The following is a 20,126-nucleotide window of genomic DNA, read 5'->3' as shown; positions in this document are numbered from 1 at the left end:
TGGTGAACTGATTATTGGAAAGTTTTGTTATACTTTTGTATTTCTCATCGTTATAAGCACTGGCAGGGCAGTACAGCTGAGGTCAGACTCACTTGACTTTGAAGGGTAATGCCACTGCTTACAAGCAAGCTACTGTACTTAATTTTCACAAGCCTCAGTTTCTCGTTGCTTAAATTGAGAAAATAGTGCCTTGTGAAGTTATCAAGGATTAAATGAGGTAAAATAAATAATTGCTTAGCATACTGCCTGGTACATAGTAAATCATAAATAATAGCAAAAAATTGGCTCTTTATAGCCAGAAATCTTGATACATTGTAAAGTCTTTTACTGTTTGCTGCTTTCTTATAGATTTAGCTTTATGTTTCCTTATTTTTTCAGTTGATAAAATGAAAAAAAATGTATTGAAATGACCACTAGATGTCAGTATCACTCTGTGTCTCCCAGTAACACTTCAACCTAATTAGGCAGAGAGCAATCTGAATCAAAGAAATATCCAAAGTATAGATTATAGGTAGTTCCTAATTAAAAAGTGCAAAATGCCATTCCTGTGTCTGATCAAGTCCCAGCCAGTAAGCTGGAGTTGTTACTGCTGCTTCGCTGAATGGAATGTAAATGAGTGGCAGAAATGAATTTCTTCAAATGCTACACCCACTGGGATCATCCTCTACCCCCTCAACCCCCCAGCCCCTGTAGGAACTTTCACCATAGCTCTTACGGACCAGAGTGTCCCAGAAGCATGTAACCCCCTAGAAAATCTTGAATGTACCAGCCCTAACTTGTTCCCCTGTCACTACCCAATGTCACCACCTTACCCCACCCTAGACGTCCCTGCCAGCACAACTCCTCAATAGTGGGAGAACTGTGAAAATATCTCCCCAGATTGTACTTTCAAAAGAATGGGGCAGGAGGATGCTTTCATTGTTAAAACAGATCCTGACATCTCTAAATAGAACTCAGAACACGCTTTCTGTGGGAAACTTTAAAAAAAAAGTTACATGTTAGATTTGTGTACCCAGTGCGTAATTCAGCTTTATATTCATTCAACATTATTAACATTAAATGTTGGTAAACATTTCGTTTACTAACCGTCCCTTATTTGGCAGGAATGAGATAGGTGCTGAAGACAGAAAGATGACAGGATGGTAGGGTGCTCTCCTGAGTTAGGCGGCTTCTGGGTTTGAGCTCACCTTCACCAGCTACCAGCTGTGTGACCTTGGGCAAGTTTCTTCATTTCTGTATGACTCGGTTTTCGCATCTGTAAATTGGAGACAGTAATAGTACCTTCCTCCTAGGATTATTGTAAGGATGAACTGAGATAATGTATGTAAAATTCTTAGCATCACGCATGGCACATAGTAAACATTCTCTGATTACTACTTATGATGTTCTTGGTCCTCAAGCAATTTAGTGGAGGAGACAGGTGTAAAGAAGTAATTACAGTGTAGCATGAGATACAGAGTGTTGTGGGAGCATAAAAATGTGGGACTAGAATTGCCCCAGAAGCCTAACCTGCTTGTATTTTTTTAAAGGGGGTGGTGTGGTCCTCGGATGATGTCACTTAACAGGAAGGACATGGCTTTGTTCTCAGACACTCGTGATTTGGAACCTTTGGTCTGCCATTTACTTGCAAAGTGACCTTGGTCAAGTTGCTTCCCTTTCCTGGTCTCATAGTAATACCTACCCCATGGAGTTATTGTGAGGATTCAATGAAATAAAAGTCTATAAAAGTACCTAACCCCAGTGTCCGGGATAGAATATTAGTTCTCGTCTCCTCCTTCTTCTAGATTCCAAAAGAAATGGCAACCTTTTGGAGCACACCATTTTCTTAACTTGAGATTCACCTTTTCTTTAGAAGTCCATTTTTATTATTTCTAACTTTGTCATATTTCAGTCCAGGAACTCTGGCCCAATAGAGTACTTGGAAAAACCTACCTGCTAGGTACGGAATATTTTTTGAGCAGTAGATTAGTTATGTACACGTACTGGTGTTATTGAAAATCTTTTGTCTACAAAGTCCTAAATAGCACTGTTAATTTTTACCATATTTGAAAAACAATTTTGCTTAGCTAGAATAAATTTTAGCTCCATCCACCTCAATCTAAAATTTAAACACCAAAATAGTAGAATCTGAATTGAGTCTGTTGAACTACTAGGAGTCTTGGGTTACTATTGGTGTCATTTTCCAGATCCTAGGAGCGATGAGCATGGGAGCAAAAACATGCAAGTGCATTTATAGCAAATATATATGGTAACTGGCTTGGTTTAGGTCTAAAAGACTGAGAGTTGTCATAGAATAATTGAGTTTTTGATCCAGAAATGACATCTGTGCACTCTTATGTCATCTCATGTCTCTCCCTAACTTTCCATGAATCCCACTGCACCACAATGGCATGTGTATATCATACATACGTATGAGAGATCGTCTGGTCCAGTACTCTAATTTTATAATTAAGGAAACATGTATGATTGTCCTTGTTTTTGTGATTCAGGGGTGTCATTATCACATCCACCCCACAAAACAGATGTTGAAGCATATTCATTAAAGATTTTTATTTCAGATGGACTAATTTACCTTTCAATTGAGTATACTCTGATTCTGAAAGTTGAATTCTTCTAATAAGTGATGGAGATGTTGCCCAAACTTCTGAAAGGCAGCTATTTTGCATAGTTCACATCTGATTCATATATTAAAAGAATGAGTGACCTGCTTTGCTTTCAGAAATTCTTCCTCCACCAGGCCAGACATGCCCCACCCCAGGCCTTTGCTGTTATTCCCTTGCCCGGAACTCCCTTGGCCCACATGGTCACAAGGCTCACCTCCTCGTCTCCATCCAGGCTTTACTCACTTAAGACCTCAGTGAGGTCACCCTCTCTAAAATTGCAAACCCTAAAAAATACAACAAACTAGTGAATATAACAAAAAAGAAGCAGACCCACAGATACAGAGAACAAATGAGTGGTTACCAGTGGGGAGAGCGAAGGGGAGGGGCCAGATAGGGGTAGGGAAGTAAGAGGTACAAACTATTATAAGCCACAAGGCTATATTGTACAACACGGGGAGTATAGCCAATATTTTATAACTATAAATGAAGTATAACCTTTAAAAATTGTGAATCACTCTATCGTACATCTGTAACATTGTACGTCAACTGTACTTCAATTTTTTAAAAGATTAAATAAGAAAATTGCAAACTGCCACCCCTCACACATACTCCCTCTCTTATTCCTCTGATCGTTTTTTCTCCTCAGCACTTACCCCTTCTAACCTACTAAATATTTTACTTATTTGTATTGTTTATTGTAAATGCCACAGGACAGCTTTATGTGTTTTGTTCATGTCTGTATCCCCAACCTCGAACAGAGCTTGCCCATGCTCAAGTAGGCATTCAAGAAAACTGTGATGAATCAATGAAAGCGAGCATGAAAATGACATGTCTTTTCTGTACTTTAAATTTTGATTCCCGCCCTCCTCCCCACCCACCCCCTGCCCAGGCATCTTGGTGTACAGAGCTCACAGAATAATCGAGTCTTGTCAAGAAGCATTCATCTTGCGCCTCTTCCGACAGAAAAACAAACATGGTTTTATTAAAGCTTTCACAGACAACGCTATTGCCTTTGACACCGGCTTTTGTCATGTGGAGAGAGTGATGAGAAATCTTTTCGTAAGGAAGCTGTATCTGTGGCCAAGGTAAATAGCATTATGTGACCAGTTTCTGCGAGAGAACCTGCCGTAATTTAATTTTGCACTATAATGTAAAATTTACTGTCATTGCACTTGATACATGCTAGTCAGGTTCATAACAAGTACATCCAAATATAAATAAATGGTCACCACATTTGTGATTCTTTTAACAGGAGAGAGAGGTTTGATAGTTATTTTTCTGGTAGCCCAGGGCTATCACTTTCTTGTACATTTAGTGAAACCGCGCAGGGATCTAGAGGCTCACATACACAACAGCTTTAGGTGAACTGCAGATTTACTGGTTAAGATTCCAACTTCCACTTTGAGGGAAATAAAGCACCAAGATTTTGAAAAATCTATGTAAATTTCCAGGAAAAACATAAGGTATCAATTTTCAAAACATTTTGCAACCTATGCTAATATGTATCTTGGTTATACTGTATGGTATTTGAGAGTAGTTATTGGCAGTCTTTTTCCTTTTTTGATTATACCTTACTTCAGGGATTGACATACTTTTCCTGTAAAGGGCCAGAGAGTAAATATTTTAGGCTTTGCAGGACACGCACCTGTCACAGTTATTCAACTGTGCCGTGACAGTGTGAAAGCAGCCATAGACAATACATAAACAATGGGCGTGGCTACGTGCCAATAAGACTATTTGTAAAAACGGGCACTGGGTTTAGCGCAGACCATAATTTGCTGATCCCTGCCTTATTTGAGTAATACTTCCATTCATAGAGGTTGAAAGTATTCCTGAAAACACTGTCATTTGGCTTTCCGTTTTGTTTCTTAATTGCAGTTACAAAAAGCTATTAGAGTATTAAACTGAGACCAGAAACACATAGCTCTTGCAGCTCTAGGAAATATTTGAAAAATGTTTGTCTCTTTAGGTTCCATGTAGCAGTAAACTCATTCTTAGAACAGCATAAACCCGAAGTCGTAGAAATTCACGTTTCTATGACACCTGCCATGCTTGCTATACAGACTGCTATTCTGGACATTCTCAATGCATGTCTAAAGGAACTGAAATGCCATAACCCGTCGCTTGAAGTTGAAGATTTATCTTTAGAAAATGCTATTGGAAAACCTTTTGACAAGGTACTCTTTATTTCTTTTCCTTTTTAAGCACCATTTGTTATGTTGTAATTTTTAAGAATGCAAGTTATTTTAATATTTACAATGTTCTTAATAGGAATTTGCTGTTATTTTAAAATTAAATTGGAGGTGATTTAAAGTATAGTTTCTTTGGTTTACTGGAAAGTAATTTGTAGTAGAATACATTGATTGGCGTATAAGCACAACTCTGATTTTTGCAGTTATATGGTGATTATCTCTTATTTTAAGTATATGTAAGAGGACGATGAATAACCTTTTGCTCTGAAATGGCAACATTTGGATAGCTACAGATAGAAGAGTTTACATAAGAATCCTTCAAAATTTATGATCTCTTATTTGGAATAAAAATAATTTGGATGAGTTTTGATTACAGAGGAATGTGAAACTTGCTCTGTCTTAAAATTACATCCTGAATTGAGAAAATAGTCAGACTTTAGTGCAAGGAATTTTTATCTAACTAATTTTTTCATCATGGATCAATATTAATTCCGATACGTAAATGTCTAAGATTGAATTGTACATACAGAAAACGCTGACTTTTAAAAAATTCCAGGCAGCTTTTTTTTTCATATTTTGGTAGAACAAGTTCTTTTCTTTCAAACTCTGAAGAACCTCTTTGTCACTGGAAGTAATGCATATTGATTTTTAAAAAGGAAAATTTAAGTCCTCATTTTTCTGATTCTTCCAAAGTCATTTTACTGTGAAATAATGATACATGAAAGTAATTCCATGTGTTGTGTGCCTCTGTTTTTAAAGTAGAGTTTATTATAATTTAGTGCATGGTATACCAAAAAAAAAACCTCTCACATTCTTTTAGTAGGATGTATATGTCCCTAGAAAACCAAAATATAATCAGATATGTTTTGCACTAAATTTCTGTTTATCATCACCTGGCCAGTGAAAGTCAAAGTATTGTTTTAGGTGTTCTTTTAGTAACCAAGACATAATTTGCACTTGTTAGAAAATTTGTAGATGATTTTACAAAAGAGGCATGTAGATGATTTTTACAAAAGATGATATACAAAAGAATTATATGTCCCAGTTTATCTAGGACAGTCCCAGTATCTGCATGTTATCCTGGAGTAATTATTAATAGTATCATTTCATTTTCACAAGAGTTCCAGTTTGGACAATAGATTATTTGGTCATCCAAATATGTATTACTCCTGCTCAGTATTAAATATGTTAGATAAGATGCCATGTAGTGAAACTGCTTCCAAATCATGCTACATTATCCCTTTTAGTTACAGAATCAGCTTGTGAAGAAAACGTGCATATATATAGCTGTGGATATGTAGATACCTACATAGTATATACATAAAGCTGTTCTGTGTTTTAGGCAACTTTTCAGGATCTTAAAAAGTATTCAAATTTAGTTGTTAATTTAACAAATATTTTCCCATACATGAATCACACTTAAAGAAAAAAAAACTAAATATTTTATTATACCAACAGACTAAGGTCCACTGTTATTTAATTTGATTCCATGTAGTTTCTCTAGTTTATGTCCTCTGCTTCCTCGTGCAGCTGGATCTCACATCTCTATCCACCCAGGATGGGGTCTCGACCAAACTTGGCAGAAATTGAATGTATCTGAGCTACATGCTTTCATTCTTCATAAAAGCAAATAAATGATCATCTGATGTTTATCAGGCCTTTTTTCTCCTAATAATGTAAATATGGGTAACTATGAATTGACTCTATCTGATCATAAAGATTCTAGTGATGACACTCTGCTTTATATTTGAAAAGTTAAACATTACTATTAGAATCTTATGAACTTAAATTTTCTATTCACTTCCTTGGGAGATAATGTTTTATTATTGTGGCAAAATATACATAACAGAGTTTACCAGTTTAACCATTTTTATGTATACAAGGGATAATGTTTGTTGAAAGTATAATTTGTATTCATTATAGCTATACTGAACATCTTTTAGCAGTTCTAATTTTTTTCTTGTTTTAGACAATCCGCCATTATCTGGATCCTTTGTGGCACCAGCTTGGAGCCAAGACTAAATCCTTGGTTCAGGATTTGAAGATATTACGAACTTTGCTGCAGTATCTCTCTCAGTATGATTGCATCACGTTTCTTAATCTTCTGGAATCTCTCAAAGCAACAGAGAAGGCATTTGGTCAGAATTCAGGTGGGAGATAAAAATACTAATATTTATCCTAAGAGCTCATTTGAATAAAGTACTGGATTTTGGGGGGGAATCAGGTGTGGGGAGTGCTATATTCAGCTACATGGTATAGTAAGATTTCAAATTACGTTTTATGTTCATAGCACAAGGATGTAGGTTTTATTGATAGCTAATGTTTCCACCTACTTCTGTATAATAATATTCATATCCATTACAAGAGATTTTATTTCTAGAAAAGACTGTGTATATCACAGGCAGTCCCCAACTTAGAAATAGGTTGTGTTCTGGAAGTTTAGTTGTTATGAACTTAAAATTAATATTCCCTGAAGAAACAGGAAGGGAATATGGAGTTTCATCAGCTGAAGTGGTGAAGAATGAGAAGAGGTTTGTAGGGAAACATACATACGCGGCTGTCCACCATCTTGTTTTTTTACAAGTCACATCCTTCCCCCACTACCATGATCTTTCTCACTGTCTGGCTAAACCAGTGTTTTCTAAAGTGTGGTCCAGGGGCCCTGGGGCCAAGATTTAATACAAATAATGTTTCTTAACTGCTTCACCAGGAATATTCTTGAGTCATAAACTACAAATGTGTAGCATTGAGGAACATATTGACTACTAGTACGCTTTGGGTTCCACTGCCTTCATCTGTGCTTGGACGCCAGCAGCGATACCTGCCAATGCTTCTGCACCATTATTGGAAATGTCAACACAGTGGAAAAAAGTCAAATAATGAGTTAGTATTATTATGAGAGTAGTTTTGAGGTCACAGACCCCCCCTTCCCCCCAAAAAAACAGCTTGGGGGCCCCCAGGGGTCTATAGGCTGCACTTTGAAAACCACGGTCTAGCCAAACAGTGACAGAGGCCATAACAAGGGAGAAGGTGTGGTTGGGGGATGAATAAGCTGGTGACCGGTTGATAAACAGGTCATGTGACCTTCAGAGATTCTCTGAAGTAAACTATAAATTGAAGGCTTTTTTTTTTAAACTTATTAGGTTGGCTGTTTCTTGACTCCAGCACCTCAATGTTTATAAATGCTCGAGCAAGGGTTTATCATGTTCCAGATGCCAAAATGAGTAAAAAAGGCAAACTGCCTGAAAAACTGGAGATTAAAGAAGAGCAAGGTATCTTGTATGCTTAAGTCTTCAAACGTGTCTTTTATTTAAGTATTTGGTGTGGAAATGCTTATCAAGTTACAGTATAACTTTAAATCTCCTTCGGCTGTGTGAAGAATGTGTAACTGCATGTAACATATATAATGTATGGTAAAAGTATTTGGTATGGATTCATTGCCAGGGGATTCCAAATAACAAACGCCAAATATCAATCAAGAGTATTCTTGCTAGGACTTCCCTGGTGGTCCAGTGGTAAAGAATCCGCCTTCCAATGCAGGGGACGCGGGTTCAGTCCCTGGTCAGGGAACTAAGATTCCCACATGCCGCAGGGCAACTGAGCCTGCGTCCCACAACTGGGCTCACACGCCTCAATTAATGAGCCTGTGTGCCGCCAACTACAGAGTCCATGCGCTCTGGAGCCCGTGTGCCACAACTAGAGAGAGAAAACCCCCGCGCCACAACTAGACAGAAGCCCGTGCACCACAGTGAGGAGCCCGCGTGCTGCAACGAAAGATCCTGCATGCTGCAACTAAGACGTAACGCAAAAAAGAGTATTCTTACTACTACATAAGAATTACAGATTTTTTTTTTTAACTTCAGAATAATTACTATTTGGGCACTTGAAGTCTTAGTGGGACATTTTAACATCCCTTTTAGCTTTTAGGGGACATAAATACTAGAATGAGGCAAATAATGGGTTTTATTTCACACTCATCTAGTAAGTATAATAAATATCGTTGGTTTTTTAAAGCATGGTATAGGGTTAATGTTTACTTTCTGCCTAGTTCAAAGGTCTGTTTCAAAACTTAATTAAATACATTAGTAATATGTTTGAGTACTTACAGAAATAAAAGTTTTATTGTTGTCTGCTTATATCCCATGTTCAAGATTGTGAAAATCTTGGGGATTTTAGAAATAATAAATACTGTTATTTTAGAAATAAGAAATACCAAGTCCTTTATTTTGTGTAGCAGTTTATATATAATGTCACAGTTGACAACTAACACATAATCATCTCTTATTAGTGACCACTCATATCACTTTCTCTCAAGGCATTATGGAACCTGTGTTAATGCTGGTTTGAGGTGTCTTCATTTAGACCATAAGGAGACCTTTCTCAAAGAAGCAGATTCTATCTATAGAGTATTATGAAAGAAGCTCAAAGGAGTGGGTTTATGGAGTGATGCCTGTGTTATCTGTTGTCTTAAAAGCCTTTGGAATACTTTATAGATAAATATTATCACATAGAATGAGGTTGTCTTTTATTTCTATACAGAAACAAGAAAGGAACTGGTCCTAGAAAACAACCCAAAATGGGAGGCACTCTCGGAAGTATTGAAAGAAATTGAGGCAGAGAATAAGGAGAGTGAAGCCCTTGGTGGTCCAGGTAGGAAAAAAGGAGATAATGATATTTGCGTTCAAAATCTAGCAAATGAGTCTTTTTGATTAGCTCTTTACAAATAATTTATACTGTTATCTTTATCAAATGTAGAAGAGTAAGTGCCACATGAACACTGAAATCTTAGTGACAAGCGCCTATCTGTTCATTTGATGTGATTTTCTCCAGGTTGAATCACTGTATATTCATGAAAGCAGGTTGTTTTACTGGTTGGGTTCTCAGGACTTCTATTTAAAGATGCAACTAATCAACTATCATATATAGGATGGATAAAAACAACAAGGTCCTACTGTATAGCACAGGGAACTATATTCAATATCCTGTGATAAACCGTAATGGAAAAGAATATAAAAAAGAGTGTGTGTGTGTGTGTGTGTGTGTGTGTGTGTATATAACTGAATCACTGTACAGCAGAAATTCACAGGACATTGTAAATCAGCTATACTTCAATTAAAAAAAAAAAAGATGCAGCAAAATCTCTACATATATATTCACCAGGCTTTAAATTTGGAATCCTCAAGGAGAAAGCTAATGGGCTTAAGTTTTAGGTTCTCAGCAAGTGTCTTTTCAAAGAAGCCTCAACTGTATTATAGAATGACATTGACCTAGGGCTAAAAAAATTTCAAGTTTTGGGGCTACTCTCTTCAAACACAAGTATACTAGTAGACTGAACCTGAACTGTAGACTGAACCTGAATTAAGTTTTAAAAATAAAACCAGATAGAAAATAAAACTAAATTAAAAAAAGTATCTGTTGAGGGAAGTATGTGGCACATATACACAATGGAGTGTCTCTCAGCCACGGGAGGAGACGAAGTTGAGCTGTTTGTGATGGGTGGACGGTCCTGGAGTCTGTCATGCGGGGTGAAGTGGGTCGGAGGGAGAGGAGCAGGTGCTGTGTGCTGGCGCATGTGTGTGGAATACAGAAAAAAGAAAGAAAAAGGGGCGGTTCTGAGGAACCTAGGGACAGGACAGGAGTGGAGACGCAGACGTGGAGTGTGGACTTGGGGACACGGGGACGGGGAGGCGTGGGCTGGTTCGAGGTGAGAGAGTGCCATGGACGTGTATACACACTACCAAGTGTAGGATGGATAGCTGGAGGGAGGGGTGGGATGGGGAGGGTGGGGGGGAGGCGCAGGAGGGAGGGGATGTGGGGATGTGTGTGTGTGTGTGGCTGATATACTTTATTGTGGAGCAGAAACTGACACACCATTGTGGGGCTGTTGTGCTCCAGTGAAGATGTTAAAAAAAAAAAAATCTATTGAGACTTTGAACTCCTTTAAAGCAATAAAGGCAAGCACATAATCCTTATATGAGTAATTATGCTGTGATATTATCCCAGAACTTATGGTGCTGTGATTTCAGACCCAAAGTCATACGTGTGTACTTAGAAAAAAGCATAAAGAATAAAGAAGGGGAAAAAATTACATCTAGCAGCCACTGTTGACATTGGCATATTTCCTTCCTGGTTTTCTTTCGTGTATTTTCTGTTTCACATTGTTAAAGTTATAGTGTAGATATAATTTCTGGATATAGAATTAATGAGCCAAATGATACTGACATTTTTAAAGTTCTCAGGACATATTACCCCATTGATTTATAGAAAGTTTTTATCAATTTTCATTTCTTTTGGAAGTATAAGAGCTTATCTTTTTTTACCCAGCTAGCAATGACTGGAGATTCTGTATATATTTGTGTGTGTATCTACATATATTACATATGTATAACAATTTTATTCATTTGATTGGAGAAAAATGTGATGTTGTTTCAAATTTTGATGCTTGAGGAGCTCAGTTTTTTCTCAGATGCATTTCTTCTTTTGTGAATTGTCTTAGTTTCCTTTGCTGGTTTAGAGTGTGTCCTCAGTTTGTATCAACTTTTTATATATTAAAGATATTAACATTTATCATAGTTACATAAAGTAGTTTTTTTGTCTTTAGCTTTTTTTTTTTTTAGGCAAGAAGTGGATTTATTTAGAGATGCACATTCCATAGGCAAAATGTGGTCCATCTCAAAAGGCTTGGGAGCAGCCTGTCTTTAGCTTTTTTTAATGCAGTTTTTTATTCTCATAGAGTCAGTCAATTGATTGATCAGTTGATATCTTCTCACAGATATCAGTCTTCTCTGAGATTTCTTCCATTGCTTGTAAGCCTGGAAAATCATCTTCATATGGAGAGGTGGAGAATAGTCATCTTTTTTTTCATGATGTATCATTTAACATTTGACTGTAATCCATTTGGAATTTATTTTGGTATTTCCAGATCTATTTCCAGATCCTCTGGAAAATTATTAATTAAAAAGAGCTTCTTTAAAGCCTCCATTATACCACAGCTATACTTTTGTAAGACTCTAAATATTTCTGGCTTCACCTTTACCCAGAAGATTTAAGTAATCCTGTCAGGGAGGCGAAAGCCTTTGATGAGCATCCGAGACCCTTTTTAAACAAATTGTAAAGTATCTTTAGCGCCAAGGGGTGAGCTGTGTCTCTGGGGAGGAAGGGACGAGGGGGTGCGTGGGGTAGGGCGACAAGTGCGGTAATCAGGACATAACGTTGTTTCTAATTTTAGGACACGTTCTCATTTGCGCAAGTGATGACAGGACCTGTTCCCAGCTGCGAGAGTACATCGCTGTCGGAGCAGAGGCCTTCTTGTTGAGGCTGTACAGGAAAACCTTTGAGAAGGACAGCAAAGCCGAAGACGTGTGGATGAGGTTTAGGAAGGAGGATGGCTCAAAGAGAATTATGAAATCCAACAGAAGGCCCAAAGGCCTCCGAAACAAAGACAGGGCTTCTGCCAAAGGGAGGGCTCTCAAAAAGAAGAAACCAAGGCTGACTTTAACTCAGATGATGGAACAATCTGAAGAACTGGAGGAGGAGGGGGGTGTCGAGGAGGGCTGTCCGAGAGACCTAAGCAGTAGCTCCGAAAGCTGCTTAGAAGAAATTAAGCACGAGGAGTTTGATTTAAATGTGTCCTCTGATGCCGCGTATGGAATCATGAAAGACCCTCTCACCATTATCCACCCACTCCTGGGCTGCAGCGACCCCTACGCTCTGACACGGGTGCTGCACGAGGTGGAGCCAAGATACGTGGTCCTGTACGACGCAGAGCTGACCTTCGTGCGTCAGCTTGAAATTTACAGGGCAAGTCGGCCCGGGAAGCCCCTGAGGCAAGTTGTAAGGAATATGAACTGCAATCGCATGGGCTTCAGTTTTGCAGTTCTTTAGGATTTAGCACAGATAGACCAGTTGCCCATGGGCTTTCTTATCTTTAACGTTACATTGTTATGATGTTGGTTGAGTTTATGAAACCTTATTTGGCATTCTGATCAGTCTGGGAAGTACCAGTGTGGGAAGTACGCATGGGAAGGAGGTCGAATGTTGTAGTGGATCCAGGAATCTGAGGGAATGCCCCCCTTCTTGTTACTTGCTCTTCTGCTGTTCTGTGCCATATTCTTTATGCATCGGTTGTAGCCTATGGGGCACCGTCTCTGAACAAGCCTAGGAAATTTACAATATCCTAACTTCTACCAAATGTTAATGTAATTATGACTCAGCTAAATTTCATAATTCTAAAATGTCTTTCTTGTAAATCCGAAAAAGTGACTCTAAGTTACAGCCACATAAAACTAAAGTATTTGGGGAATTATTGTACCATGTATTCTTGAGTTTCAAGAAATATCAGATGAGAAAATGATGCCTCCCAAAGAATATAGTGTTCTGGCTCTCCAATTATCTGAGGGAAATAAACCTCAAAGTTAATATCCTGAACTCAGCCTGAACCAAAAGCAGAGCCAAAAGAAACCTCTCTAGCCAGTTTAACGAATGCAACCTTTCAGAGTAGAGGTGAATGGAGGAGGTGGACCAGAAATAACGCAGGATGAAGAGATGAGACAAAGCTGGTGAAATAATTATAGGCTGATAAATTTTTCATACTTTGCTGTTGATCAACATTGGAGATAGCTTGTGTGCACAGAAGTTCTCTGTTGCCTGAATATGGAATAGTGTGATATTTAGAAACAAAAGGTCAGAACCAGAAGGGACCTCAGAGTTCAACCACTTGATCCATCAGTGGGAAACTGAGGCCCAGACATGGTGAATGGCTTGCCCTTGGCCACATGATACATTCGTGGAAGAGCTCAGGTCTCTGGACTCATTGGCCAATGGTTTTTTCCCTGCCCGCACTTCAAAGAAATATAAACTAGGAAAATGAAGACCAAAAGAAAAATCGAGGGCTAAAAAGGGAAAATGTCTCTGATAGAAGGTGAAGAAAAGGGGCAGAGGAGGTGCTTCATTCAGCTTCTTAGCAACCAACAAGATAGGAAAGCTGGCCTTTTCTAAGAGAAAAGAATATGTCAAATTATTTTTTGAGGAGCTTGATATAATCCATGTCTTCTCTGTCTGTGTGTTTATATAAAATGTGTGATGACTCGGTTCTGTTAAGACATGAATAAAAAGGAACTGAGAAATTACTTGTGAAGGTAAAGGTCATATAGATTTCATTTGTTTATTTTTCACTAACATGAACTTTCATATGCTGGCCTTTATAACCACCATCCAACTTTTTAAACGATTGTTTGGCAGAGATGCAAAGAAAAAAATTGAAAAAAGAGAAGCTGCTAAGATTGTGTTTTCTGATTTGTTTATAGTTATGAGGAAAGCATTATTCTATCCCTCTTTGTTATATTTCAGTGTTTACCTAAACTGCTCCTCCTTTTGATGAAAGAAGAAAAAAATAAACCCATGTGGTGATGAGACCTTTAACAGGTGGGGTTTAGGCTGCTTAATTTTAGTAAGTGTGTGATTAATGGAACCTTTTCTTCTCAGTCAAATATTTACTATTTGAACACTCTAGGTTGCTGATTTCAAATGCCATGCTCCTCCTTCCAGGAATTAAAAATTATGTGTTTGCAGCCTAAAAGAGTTCTGTCTTAACTTGCAGGGTTTACTTTCTTATATACGGAGGTTCAACCGAGGAACAGCGCTATCTCACTGCTTTGCGGAAAGAAAAGGAAGCTTTTGAAAAACTCATAAGGTAAATACGTAGAAGATCAGTATGAAGGAATCAAAGGCCTTTGAAGATCCAGAGGCTTCTCTGAGTGGGGGAATATCTACTAGCTGTCAGGAAAGATGGAGAGAGGAAGCTGCTGGGGAGGGTCACATCAAGATACACCTGTAGTCTGATTCACTCCAGGGTTTATATACATCAATACACATTTCCTTTTCTCTTCCCCTGCTTCTCCACCATCTCCAGGTGCTTTTCAGGTGCTTTTCAGGGGTTTAATAGAATAGAAATGTGAAGAAAACTGCTTTTATGTTAATAAAGAAATATAACATAAAACACCAGCAATAGAACTGAAACACTCTCTCCCCCTCCCCCATGTACAAGATTTCTCCCTTCCCTTGGAATCATTTTTTTTCCCTTGTAAAGTTTCCATTGTCCATGGGTGGGTGACTGTTTTACTGTTTACTGGGAATTTTTTTTTTTTCTTTTTTGCGGTATGCGGGCCTCTCACTGTTGTGGCCTCTCCTGTTGCGGAGCACAGGCTCAGCGGCCATGGCTCACGGGCCCAGCCACTCCGCGTCATGTGGGATCTTCCCGGACCGAGGCACGAACCCGTGTCCCCTGCATCAGCAGGCGGACTGTCAACCACTGCGCCACCAGGGAAGCCCAACTGGGAAATATTTTTATGACCTGGTCAGTTCAGATCAATAGAATCACTCTGGGAAAAATATTTTTTTAAAGGTGTGACATTGGTCTGAACAGATGTGTGTTTTTTGAGAATAAGTAGCCTTTAATGTTCCAAATCCAAATAGAAAAAGCTTTTGGTTTAACGTAAGGAAAATGTTTCTAATTGAGATATTCACAGACTACATGGCTACCTCTTACTCCTGCAAGCATTTGAGAAATCTAATAGCCTCCCCCAAGGGATGTTATCAAGGAAATGGCAGCTTGGTGAGAGAAGATGGATCAGATGCTCTCTAAGGAGCCCCAGAAGCCAGGGCGGGGGCTGGACAGGGCATCCTTGATCCGAGCCAGAGAAAAGGCTAGACCGGAGGAGACCATGGCCTGGCCTGGCAGTGGTTGGGCCAGACCAGTCTTTCAAGCCTCAGACATTGGCAACATATCAGTGACAGCGAGAGGGCAGAAATCGTTTGTAGTGGCAGTTAGCCAGGACCTAGACAGAATTTCAAAATTGACGGCCATCCTTCAACACTGGCTGTGGGCTCTCAGTATATGCTTAAAATATGCAGATACCCCAGTTCATCCAGGGCATGCGTTCCCAGAAACAGGAGTGCTTATTGAATCAGTGTCATTGAGCCCCTTTGAAGAAACTCAGCACGGTTCGTGGGCAGTTCTCTTCCCTTCCTATCCTCTGTGATTGTGGCATGCCTTAGCCATGGATTCTTGCAGCTATTGGCCCTACAATTATTGGTCAGTCCTTTCAGCTTATGAAAATATGTATTTTTTTTTTCAATTTTGATTGAAGCATAGTTGTGTTAATTTCTGCTATACACAAAATGATTCAGTTATACATATATGTACATTCTTTTTCATATTCTTTTCCATTATAGTTTATCACAGGATATTGAATATAGTTCCCTGTGCTATACAGTAGGACTTTGTTGTGTATCCATCCTATGTATATACTAGTTTGCATCTGCTAATCCCAAATTCCCCATCCTTCCCTCCCCTAGCCCCCTCCCCTTTGTGAAGTCTGTTCTCTATGTCTGCGAATCTGTTTGCATTTCGTAGATATGTATTTTCTATTAATGTGCTCTATGGGATAGTTTATATGTGTGTACATATGCTTTTTGAAAAAGTATTCCAGAAAGTGTTATAAAAAAACAGGTATTATGCAGACTACCTCTTCTTATCTAGAGCTTTTTAGCGCCTCTCTGTGTCTCCTAGACCTTCATCTCCCAAGACTCAAACAGTCAACAGATATTTCTTGAGCATCTATTATGAGCCAACCCCTGTGCTAATGTTAAAGTGCTGGAGTTACAGTGGTGCAGAAAAAGGCTCTGTCCTGCCTCCTAGAGCTTATCCCCTAGTGGAAAAGACAAACATTGAATGATTATGAATAATATCATAAATAGACATGGGCAGAGGGCGGCAGGCTACAAAGGTAAAAGAAAAGGGTATCCTACGAGAGTCTGTCAAAGAGATCTGACCCAGTGTGGGATGTCTGGGACGGCGTCACTGAAGGAATGACCTTTAAGCTGACCCGTGGAGCATGTGTGCTGGTTGCTAAGTGGACAAGGTGGATTGCTAAGTGGACAAGGTGGGCCAGGGGTTCTGTTGAACAAGGGTGTGTGAAAGCTCCGAGGTGCACAAGGCCTGTTAAGGATTTAGAACTTGACTCTGTAGCCAGTAAGATAGCACTGAAGCGTTCTAATTAGGAAAGTGACATAGAGTATTTTTTAAAGGCTCTCTCTGGCATCAAACTGAGGAATGGATAGAGCAGGGAAGTAGTCAGGAAAGCTGCTGCAATTGTCTGATAAGAACCGGTGGCAGCCAAGATTAGGTTGATGGAGAGAAGGGGACAGATTTAAGAGATATCGAGGAAATGGCATCAAAGAATTGGTGCTGCTGGATGTGGGCCAGTACCTCCTAATTGCTCCTTCACTCTTTTTAAAATATCCTTTGCCTAAGGCTTCTCTGATTAAAGTAACTGTCTCTAAATCACAAATGAGCACATGGAGCTAAAATATTCGGATTAGGTTGTTGGTGTTCATGTTGAGGGTCCCCAAGACCACCCCCAGGCTCAGTGATTCACCAGAAGGACCCCCAGGAGTCAGAAAAACGGGTATTCTCGCAGTTACGGTTTATTACAGGGAAAAGGACACAGAGTAAAATCAGCAAAAGGAAAGAACACACGGGGCCAAGTCCAGGAAAATCCAGCATAAGCTGCCGAGTGTCCTCTCCCAGTGAAGTCACAGGAACATGCTTAATTCTCCCAGTGGCAGTGTGTGACAGCACACGCTCAGTGTTGTCCACAGGAAAGCTTACCTGAGACTTGGAGTCCAGCGTTTTTATTGGGAGTCAGTCGTATAGACATAGTACTCAAGTGACAGACTCCAGCTCCCTGGAGCAAAAACAGGTATTCACTAGAAATCACACTGTTGGCATAAACCATCTGATCACACTGGTGCCGTGTGGCTCCAGGCATATAAAAACCCTCTTATCAGGCGTTGTATTCCAAGAGCTCAGACCTCAACTGCCAGAAGCTGGCCAAGGGCTTCTGGGAAGACAAGCTGAGGAGACAGGCCTTTCTTGGGAATGTGCAGGGTTTGAGCAGCCCAGGCCTGCTCCCTTAACCGTTTCCTGCACAGTGTTGTAGCCAAGGGGTGCCTGGTAAGCTCTGAGTAGGTGAGTTTTATGCTCCAGGCCTCCTTCCCGTGACTGCCTCTTCTCCAGTGCATCAGAACCTGGCCTAGAAAAACAGTGCCGTCAGTGGATTGTAGCCAGGTATTGGGGACCACATGCCATTCCCGGCTTATACAAGTGATTTTACACTCGAAGGGCTCAGTGACAAAGCTCGGGTAAGCCTGGCACATACTGGAAACTTCACTCAGCAGAACCAAGGATATGGACTTTCTCCTATGTTTCAATCTCTACAGTAATTTCCATACCAGGTTTTGATGTCATTTTATCTATGGTCTGGCATAATTTTATAAACTCTCAGTGGTGATTGTCTACTTATTATGTTAGATCTTCCCATATTACACAGATAGTTATGTCGTTCAGAATCTTAAGATATTTACTTTCCCAGAAAACTTGGGGAATTTCAGAAGTGTTTGTTTTGAAAAGCAAAATATATGTGAGGTGCATGGCCGAAAGAGCATTTGCACTAAGCCTGGACTTAGAGAAAAATTTGATGTGAGACCGAGGGAATGTGCTTTTGCCAGGACCTCCATGAGTGATGTTGTAAGAAGAAAAGCAATGCTACTATTTAAAATAACCAGAGAGGAATGAATCAGGCGAACTGGCAGTGAAAGGACTGTTTGACTGGACCGGAGATCAGTAGATTACAGATGACAAGTAAAGAGAAAAAAAGTTACACTTGTAAGTATTGCTAATAAAATGCTCCCTGCGTCAAAAAATTAGTAATAACATTCTGAGTATACATAGTTTTGGAGAGGTCACCACTTTTCAAAGAAAAGGGTTATTAGCTTATTTGAAATTTTACAGTTAGAAAATATCACAAAATGGGTTAGCATGAGGGCTTGAATAAACGCCCATTTGAAGAGACTTCTAGTCCAGTGTCTCCTCCCTGTGTTATCACATTGTACAAGCTATTCAAATATCACTGAAGATGTTAAAGCAAAATTAAGAAACCACAGTACTTTAAGTGGAAATAGGGACCTGAATTGTTTAATTATTATTTTGTGTCTATCACAAAGAGTAACTTGAAAAATTATGCAAATGTTGAAAGCAAGAGACTGAATATAAGTATGGCAGATTTCTGTTAAACTAATTTGAGTTACTGATTAGGAAGACTTAACTATTTTCTTCACAACCCTGGTTTCATTTCAGGAATATATTTTTTTCTCAGATTCAGTTTGCAGTTATAACATTTCATAGTAAACTAGCTGTTTTTTAACAGGATTAACTGAAATAGTTGTGGAATCATTTGAAAGAAAATCTTCTGTTTTTTAGCATAATTGTGGATAATTAGGCGATGAGGTTACTACATGTAAGAAAAGTACGGTTATAATAACAGCTGACATTTATATAGTGCTTCCTATGTGCCAGGCACTCTTCTGAGTGCCTTACATATATTATGTGATCCTTTTAACAGTCTCTTTGAGGTTAGATTTTAGTATCATCCCCATTTTACAGACGAAATTGAGGGACAGAACCATTAAACAACTTGCCTAAAGTCACACAGCCAGTAAGTGGTTTCAAATTCACGAAACATGGGCCCAGAGTCTGCATTCTAACTCGCTGTGCTCTACAGCCACAGTTACAAATTAATCAGGAAATGAGGATGCCCTCATGTGTGATAGCTTAGCCAGTAAGGTAAGTGGAGATAAAGAAGAAAAAGAGTCCCCCATGTTGATCCCAAATATAAAAGAAAAAGAAATTTAAGAGCAGTAAGTTTTTTGAACGGTTTGCCCCTTACCCCCAGCTGGAGTCTAGTAGGTGTAACGGGGCAGTAATGAGTGGCTGCCAGAGCCATTGTCACTGCAAAGAATCCTTCATCAGCAACACTTGACAGCGGTACTGAGAATGACGAGGGAGCACGGAACTGGAACTATTGCCTGCCTCCTTGCGATCTATTCATAAAATGTTATACTGATAATAACCTTGCATTTGTATATTGTTTCAAATAGTAAAGGATTTAAACTTGGAGTTTCTGTTCTCTGGTGGAATCTCTTCGTGGTACCCTGCCCTAAAACATCACATATCCAGAGTGGTTGGGGAATCGCTCCATCTGATTTTATTTCCTTTCATTGGAAAATCCTTTTTGTTGGAGCCCTTGTTGAAATCATTAGTTGCTGATGAAGATTCCTCTTGTTTCACCTTCCCCGGCCTCTTTTATTGCAGTCAGTCAGTTCCACGGTTTTCACGTTGCCGTGAAACTCAGTAGCAAGCCCAGCGGGGGCAGAGACCCATCCTTATACATCTTTTCTGTCAGCCTGGCACAGAGGAACACACAGTGCTTGC

At 39.3% G+C, this 20,126-nt stretch overlaps 1 protein-coding gene across 1 annotated transcript in view; it reads left to right on the top strand.

The window, feature by feature from the left end:
• Positions 1–20,126, top strand: part of ERCC4 (ERCC excision repair 4, endonuclease catalytic subunit) — a 184,421-nt gene that overhangs the window by 6,852 nt on the left and 157,443 nt on the right. The window contains exons 3-9 of the mRNA XM_022552226.3: positions 3,493–3,688; positions 4,573–4,780; positions 6,765–6,945; positions 7,939–8,067; positions 9,335–9,445; positions 12,024–12,621; positions 14,394–14,486. Of these exons, the coding sequence (XP_022407934.1) occupies positions 3,493–3,688; positions 4,573–4,780; positions 6,765–6,945; positions 7,939–8,067; positions 9,335–9,445; positions 12,024–12,621; positions 14,394–14,486 (1,516 nt within the window). The remainder of the gene's footprint in view (positions 1–3,492; positions 3,689–4,572; positions 4,781–6,764; positions 6,946–7,938; positions 8,068–9,334; positions 9,446–12,023; positions 12,622–14,393; positions 14,487–20,126) is intronic.

The sequence above is a fragment of the Delphinapterus leucas genome, chromosome 15 (assembly GCF_059928025.1).
Source record: "Delphinapterus leucas isolate spDelLeu-1000000601 "Yukka" chromosome 15, BTC_Dleu_Yukka2, whole genome shotgun sequence".
Taxonomy (NCBI): domain Eukaryota; kingdom Metazoa; phylum Chordata; class Mammalia; order Artiodactyla; family Monodontidae; genus Delphinapterus; species Delphinapterus leucas.
This window is presented reverse-complemented; position numbering and strand designations above follow the sequence as displayed.